General features: G+C 41.5%; 1 protein-coding gene across 1 annotated transcript; it reads left to right on the forward strand.

Annotated features, from left to right (window-relative positions):
• Positions 1-8,044: 8,044 nt before the first annotated feature.
• LOC144718865 (complement C1q tumor necrosis factor-related protein 1-like) lies at positions 8,045-19,037 on the forward strand. The gene is made up of 3 exons (XM_078594441.1): positions 8,045-8,233; positions 14,064-14,298; positions 16,745-19,037. The coding sequence occupies exons 2-3, from the start codon at positions 14,070-14,072 to the stop codon at positions 17,311-17,313; spliced, it is 798 nt and encodes a 265-aa protein (XP_078450567.1). The 5' UTR covers positions 8,045-8,233; positions 14,064-14,069; the 3' UTR covers positions 17,314-19,037.
• The last annotated feature ends 2,426 nt before the right edge of the window (positions 19,038-21,463 follow it).

Raw genomic sequence — 21,463 nt, forward strand, 5'->3', positions numbered from 1 at the left:
ACGGATTGTTAGAGGACTGGGACTCACGGCTGAGCTGAGTTAAAGGTGACTGCGGCTGACGGGATGCAAAAGTCACACTGCCACCTGCTGGCTGGCTTGAGATCGGCGGCGTGAAATGCGGAGCGCACTTTCGACTGAAGCTCACGCCAACGATCGTTCTATTAACACCCCCAATGGTTTATGTGGCCGTGTTTTTAAAAAAATGAGTGATATTGAAAACAAATTTTTTTTAAACACGCTTTTATGAAATGTGCTAGCAATGGCAGAACTCCACGACTCCAGGATGTGGCCCCGAAGTTTGCCCTAACGAAAGGGGCCGTGGCCTATTACAGCCAACGTCAGTTGAGCGTGGACAATTAGACCCAAGCCGAAACATAACATATACAAAAGAATGTTGAAAAATATACATTTTTCATGATATAATCACAAATATACCAAGTTTGCAGTCGATACCACGTTGGAAAGTGGGTTAAAATTTAGTTACAAGATTTGAGGATGCAACAACGACAACAACATACACTTAAGCGTGTAATAATAAAAATGGAATTGCGTGATGACTCCACGTTGAGTTTGTTTATAAAAGAGCAACAATTAATAACTCGCCGCTTCAATAATGCCACGTGGCGTCGTCACAACAACCTTTGTCCCTACTCTTTGGTTTTTTAAATGAAGTAAGTTATGTAGGTAAAGAAAATAAAATAAATTAAATCACGACGTTTCGGACACAACACAAGCGTCCGTCATCAGGTGGGACAACCACAGCAAAAAGCAGTTGCTGAAATAGGCAAAAGAGTTGATGGTAACATTTCAGCAACTGCTTTTTGCTGTGGTTGTCCCACCTGATAACGGACGCTTGTGTTGTGTCCGAAACGTCGTGATTTAATGTATTTTCTTTTCTTTACCTACGTGACTTTACTGAAAGAACCAAAGAGTATGGATCCTTGCAGTCAGGAAAACGTCAAATCTAGAATGAACCTTTGTCCCTGTCTTATGGATACGTGTTGCCATAAAGTTTTGTATTGACCAAAATGGAAGCAAACGTGTTCGTTTTTTTCCCCATTTAAATAAAGTATACCTTGTGGTTAATAATGTCACACACAAAGTTGTGAGATAGGTACAGTAGTGTTTATCGCAAGTCTTCATCTTATAGTGGTTCACATTTGGTGAGCTGAGGCGAAGTGGTTATGGTCACTGCCCAAATCAACTCGGCAACATAAGTTACCAAAAGTGTGGAGAGGTTTTCATCCAGCAGTGGATTGACAAAGGCTTGTAAATCATTAATAATAGTTATACTTAAATACTATTTGACCTAAATTAAACAAAGTATGTGTAGACTTAAAACTTTCGTGACTGCAGGAATTCATATTATTGGTTCTTTCGGTAAAGTCACGTAGATAGAAAACAAAAATCTAAATTAAAAGCAAAAAACCCACGACGTTTCGATCGCAACACAAGCGGTCTTCTTCAGGTGGAGAGAAAAGAGGGGGGCAAGCCTCCAAATGTAGCTGCTCATAAGGGGCTCCAGACTGAGTGGGCGTTCAGAAAGTTATTATTTGAAAATATACGTATCAATTGTTTACATTAATATAACTTACGTGACGTAATTGACTGAATGCAGATGCATATTTTATAAATATTTTTTGTAAAAGTACCGTGTATTGGTCTCTGCTCATCCATAAAATCCTTATTGGGAAATCTGCACAATACTGAGCTAATTCATTAATCCCATTGTCAATCCGAAGAAACCTAAGACGTCCATCTGATTGCCTTTAAAATATCTCGAGAACAATAATTGGAATAGGTGAAAAAGCCTTTGCCGTTGCAGCACCAACGTTTTGGAACAATCTTGTATGAATGTGAAATTTGTACTTGTATAGTTTCTTTTTTTTAGTGACCTGCTTGCCTTTTCTCTGTTTTTCACAACTTTCGTTTTTTTTGTATTGTTTGTTATTGTAACTTGCTGACCCGTCCCTACTGATCATCTGCGTAAAAGGGCGTCAGAGTTCATCGGATTCCTCCAGCTGAAATAAAGATTAAGATTCTGTGTTACAGTTTCAGCAAGATAGCTTTTTATGATAGCCAGAACACTACATTTTCAAGAGCAATAATGTAATGGATCAATTTGAATTCAGGCCACTGGCATTCTACAGAAAGCATACAAGTGAATTAAATACATATTTACGAATGCTAATCGAATGACTGCACTCCATTTTAAGGTGACATGTTCCATAAAGTTGATGAAAATTTGGGCTTACCCAGATGGGCAGGGTACATGGAGAAAAGGGGACATGCTTGTGTGTACCGACAGCTGTTTTACACTGCACAACTCGAATGTCCTGAAAATATTTTAATTCAATCCAGATGTGACCCTGCTCCATGACTTTTTCTAAGTTCATGCGGTACATCTGCACACATTACATAATCTTCACTTCATCCATCACACTCAACTTAACACCGTGGCTATGTTGTTGCTGTTAACACAGGGTCTCTCAAACTTTGCCACCCTGCTGATTTCAATACCAGACTTGTTTGGATTGAGTCTGTGGCGTGCAGACCAGCAGTCCATTATCACTCCAGAACCGAGATGTATGCCTGAGTGTCTGTACAGAAAGATTTATGTTTTTAAACCAGACGAGAATCTGCTGAGCTCGCAAGGCATTATTGACAATATTAAAGCAATCCCAAAATCTGTATTCTTTGTGTTTCAGAAAATCAAATAACAACCAAATATTGTTTCGAAACAGCAGCCCATAGACATTCCAAAACAGAGGGTGAAAAATGTAGAGCTGAATTTTATTGTGAGTTAAGTAAGGACGTCCAAGGCTGGCGAAGTGCGTGTTGTAGTCCTGTGAGCAGATTTAGATCCCTGGGCCCCACACGCGGTGCACTGTAGGGCCTAAGCCACCGTTGAATGTTCAGCAAAACTTTGCATGGAAATCTCTCGCCCTCAGGTCCCACCAGTGCTACTGACCTCTGACACCAACGTTGCTGGAGAGCATCTTCATATGGCTGTTCAGCTATTGCTCAGCTTCTGTTTTGTGGGCTTTTATTGTCCAGCCCCAACGTGATGGGTGTTTGAAGCGAAGCTGATACATTGTGAGAGTTGTCCCGATACGTAACGCAAGTTGTTTTACCTGCCTCAAAAATAAGGGACTGTCCATGTACTTATTGAATGTTTGCTTCTATCAGCGTCAAAGCCACTCGAGGATGTATTTTGATGTAAATAATTTGCTTTCATACCACCCTTCGAAAAAAAACACAAGTAAATGCACTTTGAAACCTACGATTCTCATGTCCAGGTGTTTGTCATGCCAAGCACACAGGAAGATGCAGATGCCATTTTAATTTACGTTCATATAATTTAGTTTGGGGTTTTCATTTAATGATAAAAGTTGTCATGTTTAAAATGATATATCCTTTAAAATATATTCATGAATAAACATACTCGTCCCATGTATTGGTTATTCGTATACATATTTTGAAGTCGATTGCTCTTGTTATAACCACCCACCAAAATTTTATTTATTAAAAAATTCAGTCTATGTTATTCCAACTTACGAAGCCCCAACTATAGTTAGCTTGTTTCACATATATAGCTGTGTATTTGGGCTACATATGGCTTACATTATTACCGGGCAGTTTACTTTGCCTACGAATTCCGTATTGTTGTCACAGGTCGTAATAGCAACAGTTCCAAATGATCCACAATAACTATTTCCACGTATCGTGCGTACGGTACTTTATATAAAACTATCTCTTGGTGGTCTACATGTCGGAAAATATTAATCACACCATCTAATAGTCTACATCTATATTGAATGTGTACCAACTTTATTTCCTCTTGCCATTGTGCAGACTGCTGGCAGGGTCATAAGTGGGTGACGGTGAATCGGGTGTCTCCCATCGTCTGACCTGCTTTTGTGCTTTTACCATCTACATGGCAGAGGCTCGGTCTCATTAGCAGCAGTTGCACTTTAACAACTCTGGCACCCCCTTCTCAGCCAGTCTACATAACAAAGGCTCAGTTCTTTGTTATGTAGACTAGCCGTAGTCTCAAGCCGCACCTTACCATAATAATAAAAATGGGGCCTGTCCTGGCTCATCCCCCCCCCTCAACCAGTATATATACGGGGTAGTATCTCTTGGAATTTCTCATTTACTTGATACAGCAAGCGTGCTGTGACGGTTCCACCTGAAGACGGAAGCTTGTGTTGCCTCCGAAACGTCGTGATTTTTATTTAACTTTTATTAATTTAAATTTACATTTTTTACCTACGTGACTTTACCGAAAAAACCTAAGAATATGTCTCCCATCGATTGGTTCACCATCTTCAAGGAATTCCACGTCGTCTTGACAATAAAACTACGAGATCGTTTTAACTCAACGAGTTGTCTTAGATTAAAGGGGACAGTGCAATCTTTGTTGCGCGTCTCATTCTTTCCATGCACGATTATATCGGGTGTCCGAAAATGAATATACCATGAAGTGAATATTTTAAAAAATAAATTTTCGAGATACTGACATAAATTTCAAATAAATTTTTGCATTAGACTTAGAAGTTTATTTTGTTGTGATTAACGACTGGTGATTTATTTTTGTTTCAGGAGAAACCCCATTTTCTGATATAATGACAAGTCCGTCAGTTACTAGACTTAAAACCATTATATATATTTTTTTTATCTCTGGGAAGTCTTATACTAGCAAACCAAGGGACCTTGAAGAACTTAAACATCGTATTGTTGATGCTGCCAAATTAGATCGATTATAGTGAAGGGACATGTAGAAATATAATAATTCGCGAATATAAATAAACTAAAAGTATACATCTATTACATGTATTCATATCAAATTTATGTCAGTATCTCGAATAACAATATAACTATTTAACGTTATTTTTGTATATTCATATCCAGACACTATTTACTCTGTGCTCTTAATCTATTTTATACTGTAACTGTATCTACTGTGAGTACTGTACCTATTAAAACCTGCACGCCATGACTAGATCACCCCGAATGTGCATAATCTCATCAGCTAATCAGAGTTGAGCCTGGATAGTGCTTGGTTGAGTGACCACCTTGCATAAGACAGGTCTTGTAGCCTGCAGCAGGGCTATGTTACGAGTAGTATAGGGCAGAGCAGAACATCGATTGTACTCTACTATGCTCCTACGTCTATGTTCTCCATCATCATCAACACCCACTAGCCAGCTTGGTGAGAATAGGGTTGCCACCTGGCCAGGTTAGACCCGGGGAGTCCGGCCATTGGAATCTGTGGTCAGGTGGCAGGATTTTATTTGTACTTATGTAATAGACGACTTCCACGACGACTCTGGACTGGTGTCTGTAATTCAACAGAATGTCTGCACAGCTCCGCGCTCTCTCTCTCTCTCTGGGTAGTTCTCTCGCTCCCTCGACCGCTGCTGCGGTATGTCTCCCTCTCTCCTCCGGTCTCACCGCCAGCCAGAGGAGGTTCGCCAAGTGGTCGTTGGCGAGGTAGGGAGGAGAGGTAGGGAGGAGAGGTAGGGAGGAGAGGTAGGGAGGCGATGCAGTCCGGACCCGAGGCATCCCACATCGACAGCGAGTCCTCTCCTGCCTCCACTTATATACCCCCCGGCAGAACTAAGCTCCGCCTACGGCCACGCCCCCTCGTGGAACCCTCTGGATGGTTCCCGAATATTCCCCGTAGCTCCGCCCATTACCTTTGGCCGAGATTGAATCCCTACTCCAGATTGGATAGCGGTTACCCAGCGGTGGCCATGTAGATGTCCCCTGTAACCCCCCCCCCCAGGTGGCACTCTCTCATTACACTTCGATATGGTGGAATTGTGTTGAACTTCATGAGCGTAGAACTGCACAGTGTTGATCTCGGCTGATGAAGAAATATGTCTGGGTTTGATCTGTGAACAAAGTAAAGTGTGCTCAAATAACTCCCAAGACCAGCACAGCATTAAGATGCCCTCATCTAGAAGTCGAATGACAAAGGGCTGTAGATGGACATCTTTATTAGTTGAATATGTTTATTTATTAACGTAACATATCCCAGTTTTCTAAGGGTTCCACAGTGTTCAGTACAATCTAGACCAATAATTAACCAATCTCTCCATTATGCAGAAGTTCCATTGCCGAAAATATCAACTTACTATTTTTCTGTTGTCAGACAGGGTTAATGATGAATGTGATGAGTTTTTTTATTTTGGCTTGCACCCCAAGATACTCCTTATTACGTTTGACTCAATTGGCTTAGAGGAGACCTAATGGCAGGCTCAGATAAGAATTGCCAGGGATCGAATCGAGGTTACTGGGGATGCGATCACAGTTCAGTAGACACTACACGACACTGCCTACAATTGAATAACTGCAATAATTTCACAGCACTGTTACACATGGCAATTGGGCATAGTCTAGTCGAGGTATAGACCATGTTGTTATAATACATTGTGGATTAATAATATAAAGTCGTTTTTCCGTTAATATAGATGTAATGGATACACATGACAAAACATGAACTCTTCCACATGAAAGCACGAACTGCTTCCACATGGATTGTGATCCTGTTGCGCATTATCAGCGATGCAGGAATGAGATGTACCACAGACTGCAGCGCCACGAACCTGCAAGGGAAAGAGAGCAGACGAGCCATGCTTAGCATGTGCCTTGCATCACTGTATACAAAAATAGTCTACGTGTCACAGAAAATTATGCCGAGGCAGTTTGATAAATTCAAACATCTGCTGAGACAAAACTTTTCTGCAGACAAAAATCGCATCAAATATGAAGCAGATGTTTCGTGTTGTGACAGATTCACTCCGTATTTTATTGTCTTTATTTCTGAACAAAATAAAGAGGAAATGCCACACTTGTAAATAATAGTGTCGGCACAATCTGTGTGTGTAGGCAATAATATCAACAGTGAATACATTCCCAAATGAGTGCTCTGTTTCATATCGACAGGGAGAAAATATGCTTATTTTGGAACAAAAAATATTCCTACGAACTGAGTGACCAGAGCTGAAAAATCACCGTCTCAATCTGCTGGCTGCTGTTACGCAACATTACCATATAAGTAAAAAAATACAAAGGAGACCTTTTTTGGAGATGGTTAAAATGCCCTGGCTTCCAGGAGATTAAGGCGCTGTGTTTACTGCACAGAGAGACAATGTATCACATTATCGCAATAGCATATATTTATTGAGCAACTGTTGATCAAACAAATGTAACCATTCGGCTTAGCAATGATATTTGTATCACATTATCACACCGATAACATCTGGTAAACTGGCAATATTTGTGTAACCCGTGCCCACCGTGCCTCAGTCTTTCCAGACCGTGACCATTATCGAGGAAACAACAGGGGTGGTCATCAATAAAATTATTAAATACAAGTTTTCGTCGTACTCCGGTGTTGTTTTTCTTCGTTCCACTGCGTGATCTTTTTCGTTAACTGCGACACGACTCGCTCCCAACACCGTCCACACGCACACAAGGACTTGATGAAATATCAACGCGCTGAAGTCACGATTGGCCCTCAACACTGCTGATGAGGCCCAGAAGGTAAAACCCAACGTTTGCTTGCTTTAAACAATTCCTCCCAGTTAAATCTTGATTTGAAGTTTTCGTGACTGCAGTAATCCATACTCTTTGCTCCCAGTTAGTTTGTGTGGATGGCCAATCGACCAATAGGCCATTTATTCATTTTAATTCTCAGAGAAAAGTTTGTTCAGCTTCGCCCTCTAGTAAATGAAAAATGTGGAATATTTGTGGAACATTTGCCTAGTCGAATGAATGAGCAGGAGAAATATGCAGGTCATTAATACGGCGCGAGCATTTTTCCTTCCTTTGCTCAAGTACTTTTGCAGCGCAAGTCTCCGCTTTAAATAATGCACGTGTTGTCTCGATGGCTTTCGGCGGGCTGGTTGCCTGCGAACCTACTTGCTGTGACTGAGACATTGTGGCACACACACCACCACTGCTTTGAGAGAACTCTCGGCCCTCCCACTTGTGTGTGCGCACGTGCGTGTGTCTTTTCTTGGAAGCTGCCAGCACACAAAAAAAGCTCAGGGGCAGCTCTGAGGCTTTTTTTTCTCTCTCTTTCTCTCTCCTCCCCAATCTTTTTTTTTCTCTCCCTCTCTTCCTTCTGGGGAGCAGAGCAATAGACACCAAAGAGGGCCTCTCTCCGCCTGCCGGACACAGGAATCTGTTCAGAAACTGGGGCACAGCGTCGGAATTAAAGGTGAGTTGCTCAAGGCTCCGTGTCTGTCGGCGTCTCAACAGACGGAAGAGGTGACAAGGGGACTGTGAAAAGAAGCGGAGCCGGCACAAGGCTGTACAGTGGCTTATGCAATGGATACATCTGTTTCTCGCTATTTTTCAAGAGTTTGTAATGTTTAGGCATCTGCCAAGAAACACTCTCTCGTGTTTGTGTTATATATATGAACGTGTCTTTATCCTTCTTGCATATACGTGTTTCGTTTTATTTAGCTATGACGTTCATTAAAGTTCGTCTCTAATTAAGCTAACTTTTGTTCAATAGATTGCGTTTAATAAGTCTGTAATGGCACTGTATTGTGAACTCTGATTGATTCAGGTCATCGTTTGCAAAAGAGACTTGTTCACTCGAATCGTTTCCCAGCCAGTGAAATGTTAAACCTATATGCGAAGTTTTTTTTTATTATTATTGTTTGATAACATTATTTAGCACTACGGTTCGTGGACGCCACAGATTTGCAGGTTTTGTTTACCATGAAGGTGCTCACATCAACCTCGAGTGGAGACAGAAACTGCTTTATAAGTTAATTTCACGCCTCATGCATCATTAGACCCACCCAACGGCGAAAACATAACTATTATTGGTAATATTATATTTTCCGTAAGTACACACATTTGTGTCGCTACAATATCCAAACATTTGCTTGCAATGTCACATTCTTTTTTGTAACATTCCATCGGCACCGCGGTGGTGTGACTTCGATGTATGGCAAATGAACAGCCCTCGTCCACATCCATTACCAATGTGCATCCCATTTGTGAACCCGCAGCTGGATGGATGAAGGCCTCCTCGATGCCGCTCACTCTTGGTGGTGGTGGTGGTGGGGGGGGGTTACCGTAAGTCGAGGATTTCCCATACGAGACGTCCTCGACTTACGTATATATCTCAGGAGCGAATTAGGTTCATAACCCGATTTGACCGCCCCGTAGAACTTCTTCACGCTGGTCAGTGCACGTTGGTGAAGTGGGAGCCAGCACCGTTTTACAAATCGATCGCCTCTGATAGCTATACACCGTGTGTTGAACTTTTTTTTGCAACCGTACCGTAAGCCAACCGTGCACATTGGAGGTGCGGGGGAAGGACAACGAACAAACACACAAAGAGCAGTTCTAAAGAAATTATTTTTTTCCAAACTAAATCTAAAAGTGCATATAGCTCCCAGTGGCTTCCTAATATTGGAATGAAGAGCGTTCCAGACGGCCGCAGAAGCGCACCTGAAAGCACACGATGGCGGTGACCGTCTTTGTTCGATGGTTATGAGGACCGCAGTTTGTGTGATGATATTGGGCTGGCCGAGGCCGGCAGTGAAAATCAAGTCGCAGGGTTCATCGTGCAATGTGCTAACCCAAGGCCGTAGCCATGGAGTCAACATTGGGGGGGACCAAATCTTCCAGGGTGTCTGGGGGTCCCAACCCAGAAAAAATATCTAAATTTTAAAACTCATTTCCTGCCTAAAATATTTTAAAATTCACTAACACATGGGATGGACTTTTCATTTTTTTTTTTACAATAATGTCTAATAGTGTATTGTATTGCATTGCTCTGTTTTTATTTTTTTACCATTTCTTGTTTCATTGTATGTAATGGCAGAGATTAGGGATTAATAAAGTATAACCACAATCATATAAACATAAATCTATGCATTGATGTATATGAAGACAAGTCCAGATATTGTGGCCAAGGTTTAGCAAATTGTTGTTTTATTTACATAGCATATGAATTATTTTTATAGCAATATATTGGGGGGGACATTTTTAGCATATTTGAATAATGGGGGGATGTGTGTCCCCCAATATATATTATAATTACGGCCTTGTGCTAGCCACTTCGCCACCGTTGCAATGCCCATACATCAAGCATATTTCAGGAGGATTTTCTGAGAGAACCAACGAAAAAAAAACACTGGACTGTCTGCTAGCAGCCAGCGGTTAGGCTTGCGACACAGGGAGGGGTAAGGAAATGCCATTCATAATGCTGAGCATACTGTATTGCACTGCGGCTGCGTTAAACGTTATATATAAGCACAGTAAAATGTTTTCATAATACTTAAAAAATGCGAACCCGTGGCCCATTTTACACAATTTTGTACCGGTCTCCAAAATGCTTACATTCATAGCTGCCACGAACAAAGCTGCACGTAACACATTCATGCCGTTTTTGTCACTCCACTGCTGAATGAGGGATATTTTAACCAAGCTGAACACCGCTGGTTACTTTGGGTTAGTGAGCTGGGTGGTAAGGGTGCTGAATAATGAATGTTGCTGTACTGCTCTCTACTGCCCACAATACCTATTTACACATCTTTAGTGCCTGGTGGACACCCTTCCAAGCACTTTCCAGGCTCCAAACTGCTTAGCTTCCGTAATCTGATGAGATCGAGAGCACTCTGGGTGATTTTGTTATCGGCGTAGTGAAATGTGCAATTTACATCAAAGCGTAGATTATATTAAAGACATCATTATTTGCATGAATAATACACAACCCTTTCACCTATTCTAAAAGTGCCATCCTCGACCGACTGATTGTGCAATCTGTCTACCAACGAATGACTGTGTTTCACACGGTCTCTCTGATTCACAAGCCAATCATAACATAGTTTTCACAAGGATCATGGGACTACGTGGTGGTCAGCAGAAACAGTGCAGCAAAGTCCCTTGCTCTACTAGATTTCTATGATCCCACATTTACTCTCCCTGCTTTCACCAACCCACACTGACCGGTGTGCTGAAGTATGGTCAAACAACTTCCACATGTGACACGACATTTGGGGAGGAATTCATCTAGCAGTGGATGACCACAGGTTGTACATGAGCTTGTACAGGAACTATACACACGACAAGCTGGATAATGATGGGATTACGAGAATGAGTTTACAAAATGCATCTGATAACAGTCCTCGCGAATGTTTAACTAAACAAGAAAATAAGATACTTAGCCATTGATAATTGCTAAGACCACCCGTACAGAATGGTTAAGTCTTAGTATGAACTCCTGCCGACTTCAGTTTACATCTGCAACGTCTTTCGTACAATGTGCAAGTTACAACGTGCTGTGTGTTCCAAAGCAAATCGGAATTGTCACGACAGGACACATCTGTTTCCAATTGGAGCAATACCTTCGAATGAACTTTTGTTAAAAAAGTAATTTAGTCATCTTTTAATTTTAACTAAAATGTAATTACGGCAGGTTAACTATGTTCTACATGCCCCTCAGGTGTGCTCAATTGTGTCTCTAGTTTGATTCTTCAGATAGGGGCCCTGCCTGTTGTGTATATAGAGAGCAATTGTCAAATGAACCTTATGGCAGGACCCCTGGGTCATATAAGCCCCCAAGCTCTCGCATAAACATGATATTATAATGTAAACAAAAACTTTGCTCTTTTTCACCAATGGGTTTGAAGGATTGTGGAACGTGTTGTCTTGTTAAACTACGCCTTTAAAACTGAAAACTACTTACCTGCAGTACTTGTATTTAAATACACTATCGAAATTTTTTTTACACCCCTCTGTCAATCATCGTGTTTCTCAAGTGTGGATTTGTGAACACACTTTGTAAACGGTACATAAAATAGTCCGCGTTTTCAATGCGCTGTTCATATTGTAACAAGCGTTTATACTAATGTTACTCTACAGAGGAGTGGGTCGCCGCTCCTCTTATCCGCATTGATACGAGTGGTATGTGGGGGACTATGGCCTAACCACAAAAAAAACCTATCTGCACAGATGCATACGGACAAGAGAAGTATTATCAAACAGGAGGAATTAACGGTGCAACGCATCTCATCTGTTAAATATCTGCAGGTAATAGGATTGTCATTGATTGATCCTGGCTGCAGACATTGGTAGGTCACAAATAATAATGAAGATAAGAGAGCAGTTTCACTGTATTATGCATACCGTTATGACAAATAAAGGACCTAAGTCGTGTAGGCAGTTTGAGCAGCTTTGGATAAGACTTATGATCCTGCCCATACCTGAGCATGGAGTGCATTCGCGTGTTCAGCTCTTCTGCGCATTCGTCCTCGTTGCTGCGCTTGGACGACATCACAACAGAATTATCTGCGCCAGGTGGGTCGCGGCATTTATGTGCGCGGTGGGACGGAGTCACCATAAATAAAATTAATAACGATTTTGACTTCCATTTATTCGGGACCCCGGGGTCCCGCCATAAGGTTCAAATCAAGAACCGCGTTCCACCTGGTGCCGACCTTCGCCGAAAAACATCGCAATGCGCTAACTCGAGTTCGCACCACCCACGCCAGATCAGGTCACCACCTTCACGAGTGGAACAATCAAACGAACAAATGAAACTCGGAGTAAGAGAGTTGAGACAGTGACTAAACCATAGGGCACATTGCAAACCATTGCCAACTTCGAAAATGGAGGCAGAAGCACCAACAATTCACTCAGCCTCACCGAAGCCATCGCGTGCCTTTCTAACTTGGATCTGGATCTTTAAGTTGCAAATCCTTATGGCGAATGCAAGAAAACCAGTGATTCTTAACTGCACCCTGCTCCTGCACCTGCACCTTGTCGATGTTAAGCTTTTTTAAACAACACTTGCAAGTGACTGAGTTGAGTGCCTTTGTTCAGGCTGCACATCCATTTGGGAGGAAAAAAATGTGTGACCATACTTCATAAACATCAGCCAGTGCGCGGTTAGTGATGATACCAAACTAGCGTGGGGAATGTGCCACTCAAATGCAGATGAGTCCCATCACTACGTCAAACACTGTTTATTGTCCATTTTTGTCAACATGACTGGGTGCAATGTCAATGTGTAATATATAGTGACCAAATGTAAAATATTAAATAAGTAAATTGTAACATATTTCCCTCAGATGCACTTCACGGATACGTGTGGTTTCTGCCCATAAACAGATCCTATTATTTGTTTGGGATTTTGCAATCTGAATACATTACAATGACGTTAACCGATTTTTATATCGGTGTTTAGTAACATGTAGAGGCACACGCTTGGAATTACATAGAGATTATATAACATATTCAAGTCAGGGACATCATACTGATTGTCAAGATAAGTAAGTGGGCTTGGGCAGAACACATCGCGAAATTGAATGATGACCATTGGTCTATACCAGGGGTCGGCAACCAAAATAACAAGAAGAGCCATTTCTTTCCAATTCGGTACAAAATTCAGTATTTCAAGAGCCGCAATGCATCTATGTACATACGTACATATCGTCAAGAAGCAGCCCGTAAAGAGCCGCATGCGGCTCCGGAACCGTAGGTTGCCGACCCCTGGTCTATACTTATGACAAAGTGGCAGCCAAATGAGGGAGCACATTTGAGAAAATGTTGACCGCAGAGTTGGTGTGAGCTTGTGTGAAAGAGTTAGATGGAGTGTTGAATTGCAAGACAGTAAGAGATGGTGAGGGCTTGGGGAATCCTTCATCCCTGATCATGATCAGTTTTATTCTAGACCTTTGATCTTTTTGCCTATTGGCGTATGACCGTTACCTTCACCGATAGCTCCTTGTCGTGGTTTCGCCACTTCTCTCTGTCCGTTGCTTCGTTTTTCATCTGAGACAGCTTTCATTCATTATTATATGCATGTATGTTGAACTTCTTTTCCACCATACGTAGTCAACCATGTTTGGCATCCAGTCAGATCATGGTCTTCTTCCCCGAGCATGTTTGGAGTGTTCCCTCTATCATGCATCCCTTGCAGCCGGTCGCCATGCATCCTGGTTACGTGTCTCATTAAAATGGGACGTCGATTGCTCACAGTTGGGGCTCTTTCGGTTGTTGTCCGTTGCCTCCTGCGTTCCCAGTAGGACATGCTGATCCACGAGGCTGCACTTGTCCTTGCCCTCGTCGTGTTGCTGCCCGCTCGTTCGTTTGGGCTGGCTCCAGACGAATCGGAGGAGGGAGCAGCCGAGGAGAGCGCCGGGGCAGACGGGGAGAGCTGCACGCAATGCTGTCCCGGAGAGCATCGCGACGCCCATGGCATCCCCTGGCACTCGCCCACTCCGATTATCAGCCCACAGAGCCGCGATCTGCTCCAAGGTGGGGCCTGTCTTTGCATCTTACTTTTTCTCATTATTTTCCCCGAGGGCTGCACATTACATTGTGGTAATTAAGCAAAGGTTGTGCGCTTCAAAGTGGGAACATTTATATCTTTTATGTAGATTGGCGAGGGTGAAAAGTTGTTGATCTCCAAATTCACCAACCTGCTCTTACCAGTGTGGTGAAATATTGTAAATCCACCACAACCCGCACAGCATGGGGAGACCCTCATCCAGGATTGGATGGACATAAGATCTGTACATATATAGTAAGAGGCCGAACAAAGCATTGAATCACCTATGCATAGTAATTGCTATGCTCATGGTGCATGCATTGAATTACATGTGAAGGCGTTATTATTTTCTATTAATTTCCTGTATATTATATGCAATCAGTTTACATTACCCTGGAGCCACTAGAGGCGGAGACCATTCACCATGATCAGGGCTCAGCAACCTAAATAACAAGAAGAGCTACTTTTTTTTATATTCGGTAAGAATAAACAACTATATTTCAAGAGTCCTTCACAAATGACGTCACGAAGCAGGCTCTTAAAGAGCCGCATGCGACTACGGAGCCACATGTTGCCGAGCCCTGACCACGATGTTCAACAAATAATTCTGATATAAAATCACAACTCAGATTTGCCACGGTTCATCGAATCATTACACCGCTGTTCAATTTGATTTTCCAATAAATTATGAATCACTCTTTTAATTCTTGCTGGCATTGTCTTGCTCCGTGTGTGTTTAATTGTTACTCTTTTGGTCTATTTTACGTAAACGTTTCTTGCTGGCATTACTCCTTTAGGCTCTCATCTTATGCAGCAGCGGTGCTTCAGCTGGAACAGTTTCAAATGCTCACCACATCCATCCGCCTTATTTTGTTCTCACGATACTGCGGTGGCCATGGGGAATGGTGGGCAAATTACGTGCTCAGGGTTAGCAGATGTGCTTAAGGACAATACTTAGGAATATAGGGTACAATAATGATACAATCATATCGGATTATTATAGATAGACGTCCCTGCTCCTAGCCAGCCTATAGCAGCCTTCCTGAAAATATCGAGTGGGAAACTAAACCTTGTGTAAAATATATAGTAGTGCAGGTCACGAGCACGTGCAGAGTGTTGTAAAATATAGCCCTACGAATAGCAGCATTATTTATTGTGAGTTTTAGGTTTCACTTGACAAAGTGAGTGCAGCTGTTGTTACCATTATTCAATAGTGTAATACCATAACGATGTATGTTTCCACGCTGAAATAAACGATTCGTTGCAACGAGAAAGGTCTTCTCTAGGGCACGTAAGAGTTCAGATCAGGGCTGCTCAACCTTTTCATGACCGCAGAGCTTGTGGAGGTGGTCTGAAAATGTCACGGACCACCTAATGCCAGCCACTTTGCCTTTCACGGGTCCACAAGCGCTGACCCATATGAACCATTGACCTTTGTTGGTTCCATAATGAGAGCCACAGACCTCCCAGTTGAGAACTCCTGGCCTGGACGACAAAGAGGGTAAGCGAGAGTGTAGTGGCTGCAATGGGGTTGTGCATTGCAGGCCTATATGTGCATGTGCATCCATTTTTCCACTATTGGACGAGGGCCCTCCCTATGTTGTGCAGGTCATGAAGGTTATTTGAGCAAACTTTATCACATGTTTCAGTGTGAGTTGGTGAAGGCAGGCAGCATAGATGTGGGGGCATCAAAGTAGAATACAACAATTACATTTTGCTGCCCTGCCTTCTGCTGACAACCATCGAGTTCCAAAACTTATATTTTGAAGATTTGGTGATCATAGGTGTATATGTAGAGTGATCATTCTTAATGTTACGTAGTACTCTATAGTTTCTGTACAATGGAGTCTAATAAACACAAATGTAAGAAAATGTGTAACTACAATGACAGTAATTTTTGTGAAGATGACACAATAATTTGTCTTTTTTCATTCTTTATTTTACCCAGATAAGAGCCCATTCAGATTACAATTATCTTTTTTATTGGAAAATTGGGTTATAGTAAAAATCAGGTGCACAGCATTGAAAATAAATTTTAAATGGCATAAAAACTATTACATTTGTAAACAAACCTTTAACAAAGGCAACAGATTAACGGAAAGGAGTATACGGTATATGTATACATGTTCAACGTTTTTCAAACCATACGTAGCCAACTGTGCTAATCGGAGGTGCGGGGGAAGGACAACAAACTGAACACAATGAGCAATTCTATAAACCGAGATAGAAGCAGAGATCAAAATCATTTATTCTCCAATTGTCCAAGTATAACAATAATAATAATAATTGAAACTCCAGTCGTGCCATCTGGTAAAGCATTCCCTTGCAATGTGTATTCTGTGATACCAAGTTTGTTGACTGCATTTACATGTTGACTCCTGTGCCAATGTAAAAAAAAAACACTTCCTTGGCATCATTCAACTTTGCGTGCAGGGGATAAAGGAGAAGTGGGCGAGCGAGGCAGGCAAGGAATGGCCGGCAAGGAGGGCAAGGCAGGACCGATAGGTCCAGCTGGTGGAAAGGGAGACCAGGGCTTGAAGGGATCGTCAGGCCAGTCGGCCAAGAACCCCTTCTCCGCATTCTCCGTTGGGCGACGCAAAGCAATGCACAGCGATGACGGAGGGCAGAATCTGATCTTCGACCTCGTGTTCGTCAACAAAGCTAGCAAGAGCAGCAAGGGGGACTTTGACATGTTCCGCGGTCGCTTCCGTTGCTCGGTGCCCGGCATCTACACTTTCAACCTCAACGTGCACACGTGGAACCTCAAGGAGACCTACCTGCACCTCATGAAGAACGAGGATGAGAAGGCCATCCTTTACGCGCAGTCGGCAGACCGCAGCATCATGCAGAGCCAGAGCATCATGCTGGAGCTGCACGCCAAGGATGAAGTGTGGGTGCGTCTGTACAAAAAGGACCGGGAAAACGCCATTTTCAGCGACAATGAGGATGTGCACATTATCTTTAATGGCCACCTCGTTATTCCAACTGATGCAGAAATCTAGGCCAGTGTGTCATCCTGTACAGACTGTTTATGTTCTGAAAAACATCTTAAAAAGAGCTTTGGTGGGTTCAGTGTTCGAGAATTTCTTAATATTTTTGACTATTGTTAGACACATCTTAAGTTGTTGATGCTCATCTCTGAATTTTGCTCATATTCAACTAAAAAACGTGTTATTTAAAGTGAAGTCCCAATTCTTGTTTTACATCAGGGCTTTACTACATACACAAATGTATTTGTAATGTGTTAAAACAACCCGAATATACATTGGGGGGGGATTTTTGTTCTAATGAAATGTTTCAAACGTTAGATAGAAATAAGCAGACTCCTGAAATTATCAGAAGGTGGCAGCAAATCCTGGGTTAGATGTCAATGACAAGTTGAGAAAACGTTGAAGGAACACATTTTTTTCTGTATCCTTGGGTCTTTCGGTAAAGTCACGTAGATAGGTTCAAATAAAATTTAAAAAAATAACACATTTTATTTTCTTTGAACCTATCTACGGGACTTTACCGAAAGACCCAAGAATATGAATTCCTGCAGTCACGAAAGCTTCAAGTCAAGATTTAAAATTAAATTGCACAAAACCTACAGCAGATGGCAGAGTAGAGGCGAGTTGAGACGGCGAGATGTCAATGCGTCCTACAGACTCAGACAAGTAACGTTGACCAATTCACATTTTGTTTATTCTAGTTACAGTATAATGTCAGTGTCAATGTATGTAATCAGAACTGGTTTTTTTTTAACGTACATTGGAATGTTTCACAAATCTAAGAATAAAATGTGATCATGGAAACAATGAAGAGCTTGATACGGTGTATTAGATTGCCCTCCCACAAATCACGGTCATATTCCTCCACGTGCAATTGAATATTGGGCAGAGTTCGTGCCTATAAAGGGCAGTGTACTTCAATAGGGATTACCGTTGGTACGGCTATTTTAATACACACAATAGACAGGAAAAACAAGATCAAAGGGCTTGCATAATGCATAAGAATAATGTACGTTGACTCAGTAATCCCCCCCCTCCAACTTTGCGCAAGAGCGCAGAAGCGTGGTCACCACATCTACGCCTCTATGTAAAGAACGAAACAGTTAGACTTCTCCACAAATATGGCTGTCGCCTGATGAAGCTAGTTGTAATTACTGGCGAAACGTCGTACTCAGATTGTAAATGTTGTGGCTTGGATCTCCAACACACCGGTGTTCTGTACTAGTATACTACACTATACACTACTATACATTACACTACTACACACTACACTATACACTACACACTAGTGCTGTACTAGTGACGAATTGGCATGTTCTGTTTACGTGACAACCCTTACTAGTTGGCTGTGTCTGGTGGTGGCGGGTTTTTACGACACATTTATATATTTACGCGATCTAACCCAACAAACCTCTATTATGAAGTCGTCGTATTGTTGAAATGTTAATTATGGTCACATGGGCTAAGTTGCCAGCAGAGTGCAGTGCAGCGAAGCGCATTGTTGTACTATACTCGACTCCATCGTCTATACACCCCGACCTCACCACCCAGCACTGACCAGCATGGTGAAGTGTGGTCGATTAACCTCCTCGACCTAAATGGTTTGGGATGATCCTCATACAATAGTAGGTCGATACAATGGTTGTACAATTGTACGTGAACATATTTTAGAGTAATTCTCATGTTTACTTTAGGACTTGCTTGTCATTAAAAACCCTCCTCTGTGCAAAATCTTATATTTTGAGTTTGTTTTTTGCTCATTTTTTACAAAATATACAATCCCAGCATTAAACCCGCATGTGCTGCTACATTGCATCATTTTTTTCTGTGTCATACTCTATATAGATTTATATTTTCATGAAAATTAACTCAGCAGGAAAGAGATAAATGTTTCTTGTTCCAGAGTCTGTGTTTCTGGATACATTCCAAATCTGCTAAGGGAATATCTTATTGTAATCATTACAGGATGAAATATCATTTTCTTTCCATGGGAAATAAAGACTGATGCAAAACAGTTTTGATTGCTCAGCTGAGATGTCAAATCTTATCAATTACCCGCTGATATTTGCTGTATACTGTTGCAGTCATATGGTATGTATTATGCTCTCATTGAGCATTTCACTTTTTTTTTTCAAACATATACATTAATTCCTATTTTAAAATATAAATTTTTAATGTGATTACCATTTTGGACCGCATGAAGTTGCACACTTATGTATGTGCCGTATGACATAGTGGATAATAAATGGTTGACTCTGGTGCCGTAGACTAACTCGATTTCGCAGTGTGGTTCTGAGTTAATTATCTTGTTAGAGTACTGAGCCAAGCACCTTTAAGATCCCAGTCTCAAATGTCTGGTAATTCCCTGTGGCACTAAAGGGCTTCTCAGGTACCACACGGTTGGCGATTACAGATCAGTCACTGATGACTGCACAAAAAAAATACCTTTCGAAATTGGTCATTTACTGCATTGAATCGCCAAGCGTTAAACGTGCAAAGCGACAGCAGTGAAAATTCATTTAATGACACAGAAAAGTAAAATAAGTTCAGGGCATATGAAGTCTGGCTCAAGATAAACGTCTGTATATCGGCTTCAATTGTAGAAGGTGGACCTGGCTCTAAGTAATTAAATAAACTAATTGTTTGATGACGCTTCTGCTGCATTGGCAGTGGTGCACAAGTACAAATTATAAAACACTCAACACGTTCGTCAATAACACAGCGTTAAAATTACATATTTGTAATAGACGTGTTGGGCAATGGCCCTTCATAGCACTTTTATATGTAAGCGAAAGAAGCTTGGAGTGCTTTTGTAAAACTGAACTTGATTATGAAAGAAACATATCAATGTGCCTAAAGAAGTACGTTTTCAATAAATGCATATTGTCTACGATGACATGGACGCGACAAACGGAGACTTACAAATAAAATAGAAAAGCTGCAAGGTATGCAATGATACATGTAAAGGTGCATGGTTGGAGTAAAAATTGAGAGACAAACGAATGAAGACATGGATCCGAGAACAATTTCAAGTTAGACATCATTTTGATTTAAAGCTTTCGTGACTGCAGGGATTCATCTTCTTGGTTCTTTCGGTAAAGTCACGTAGAATGGAAATAATAATATAATAAAGTATTATATTATATTATTATATTATTATATTATATTATTTTATTTTATTATGTTTTATTTTTATTATTTTATTATTTCCATTCTACGTGACTTTACTGAAAGAACCAAGAAGATTAGACATCATGTTGACTTAGAAAAAGAGTAACTGGACAGAGCAATGACACAATGCTAGAAAGCTGGATAGCCAGTTGTCAATGTTGATGATGGAGATGACCACTGTAGAGTTGAAGTGATGAGATCGGCTGTGTGCAGGAGCTAGATGGATTGTTGCATCACAAGACGTTTGAGGGATGACGATTACCTGGTGAGACATTCATTCAGCAGTAGATAGAAAATGAATTATGATTATGCAGTTAGGTTCATTGAGTGCAACACGTTGTTGCTAAATCTAAAAAAAACACAATTAGGCTGCGCAACAACCTCCAGTCACGACCACAGAATGTATATCTTGTAAGGTCTCGCACATTTAAACAACATCAAATAAAACAAACTTGTGTCGATTAGTATTCATCGAGACATCGAATGTACTCGTAATTATTACTGCAGTGTGCAATTGACGTATTCAAATAAGTTGACCGTGTTTTCATTGAACAAATTTGAAGGCCACTTACACACCCCATTTTGTGGTCACGTGCGTAACAGGTTCCACACATGTGGATCGCCACTCCACAACCACGTTCTTAACGAATGCTGACAACATTCTTCACACGATGTGCTATGACATTAATGGAGCTGCATTGTGCATCTAGGCGCAGGGTTTAAACGTGTTGCAGCTGTGCATTAGCACTAAGCCATATGGATTAGTGATGCTGCTCGGGTGTTTTGGTTAGGGGCCGTCCATAAATGACGTCACGCACCAAGGGGGGGGGGGGTTCAGACATTTGTGACGATGTGTGACGAGTGGGGGGGGGTGAGAAATGTGACGTCACATCAAAATGCGCAACTTTAAATAAATATAGACAACACGTTCCACTTAATTAAATAGACTTTTTAATAAATATTTTCTCCTACAACATCAGAGTGCAGCGCC

This window comes from Lampetra planeri, chromosome 5 (assembly GCF_965212315.1).
Source record: "Lampetra planeri chromosome 5, kcLamPlan1.2.h2, whole genome shotgun sequence".
NCBI classification, from domain to species: Eukaryota; Metazoa; Chordata; class Hyperoartia; order Petromyzontiformes; family Petromyzontidae; genus Lampetra; species Lampetra planeri.